Source organism: Trypanosoma equiperdum, assembly GCF_001457755.1.
Source record: "Trypanosoma equiperdum strain OVI genome assembly, contig: ctg_969, whole genome shotgun sequence".
NCBI classification, from domain to species: Eukaryota; Euglenozoa; class Kinetoplastea; order Trypanosomatida; family Trypanosomatidae; genus Trypanosoma; species Trypanosoma equiperdum.
Genome location: NW_027124941.1, coordinates 9,724 through 10,133, shown reverse-complemented (window position 1 = coordinate 10,133; position 410 = coordinate 9,724). Strand labels below are relative to the sequence as shown.

At 32.0% G+C, this 410-nt stretch overlaps 1 pseudogene across 1 annotated transcript in view; it reads right to left on the bottom strand.

Moving 5' to 3' along the window:
* TEOVI_000478800:pseudogene overlaps positions 1 to 273 on the bottom strand; it is a 519-nt pseudogene extending 246 nt beyond the window's left edge. Inside the window, 4 exon segments of the mRNA in view lie at positions 1 to 5; positions 7 to 48; positions 50 to 253; positions 256 to 273. The exon segment at positions 1 to 5 is cut by the window's left edge and continues 55 nt beyond it. Of these exon segments, the coding sequence occupies positions 1 to 5; positions 7 to 48; positions 50 to 253; positions 256 to 273 (269 nt within the window).
* Positions 274 to 410: the final 137 nt, after the last annotated feature.

The following is a 410-nucleotide window of genomic DNA, read 5'->3' as shown; positions in this document are numbered from 1 at the left end:
GTCAGCACTATTTTGTATAAAATATTCCACAGAACTCTCATATTTTTCCGTCAGAAACAATAGCATCAGAGCCATAAACATTTATTTCAATATATTCATCACTTGTAATCTGTCTTTCCAAAAACTCCATAACCCATCTATGTCTCTTAAAATGGCTGTACAAACGTCCCATTGCAATTGTAATGATTTCAACATGGCTTAGTTTGGCACTCAATATTAGCCTACACCATCCTTGAGTTACATGTGTTTGAACCATAAAACATATACTCTTGGATTCTTGGAATTATTGTATATTGTATTTGACGCTGTGACCTCTTGAAGTTATATAGAGCTCAAACACAATCTATACAGCGGCAACATTATAAGTGTTTAAATATCATATTTCATATTCTAAAATACTTTAAAATGTC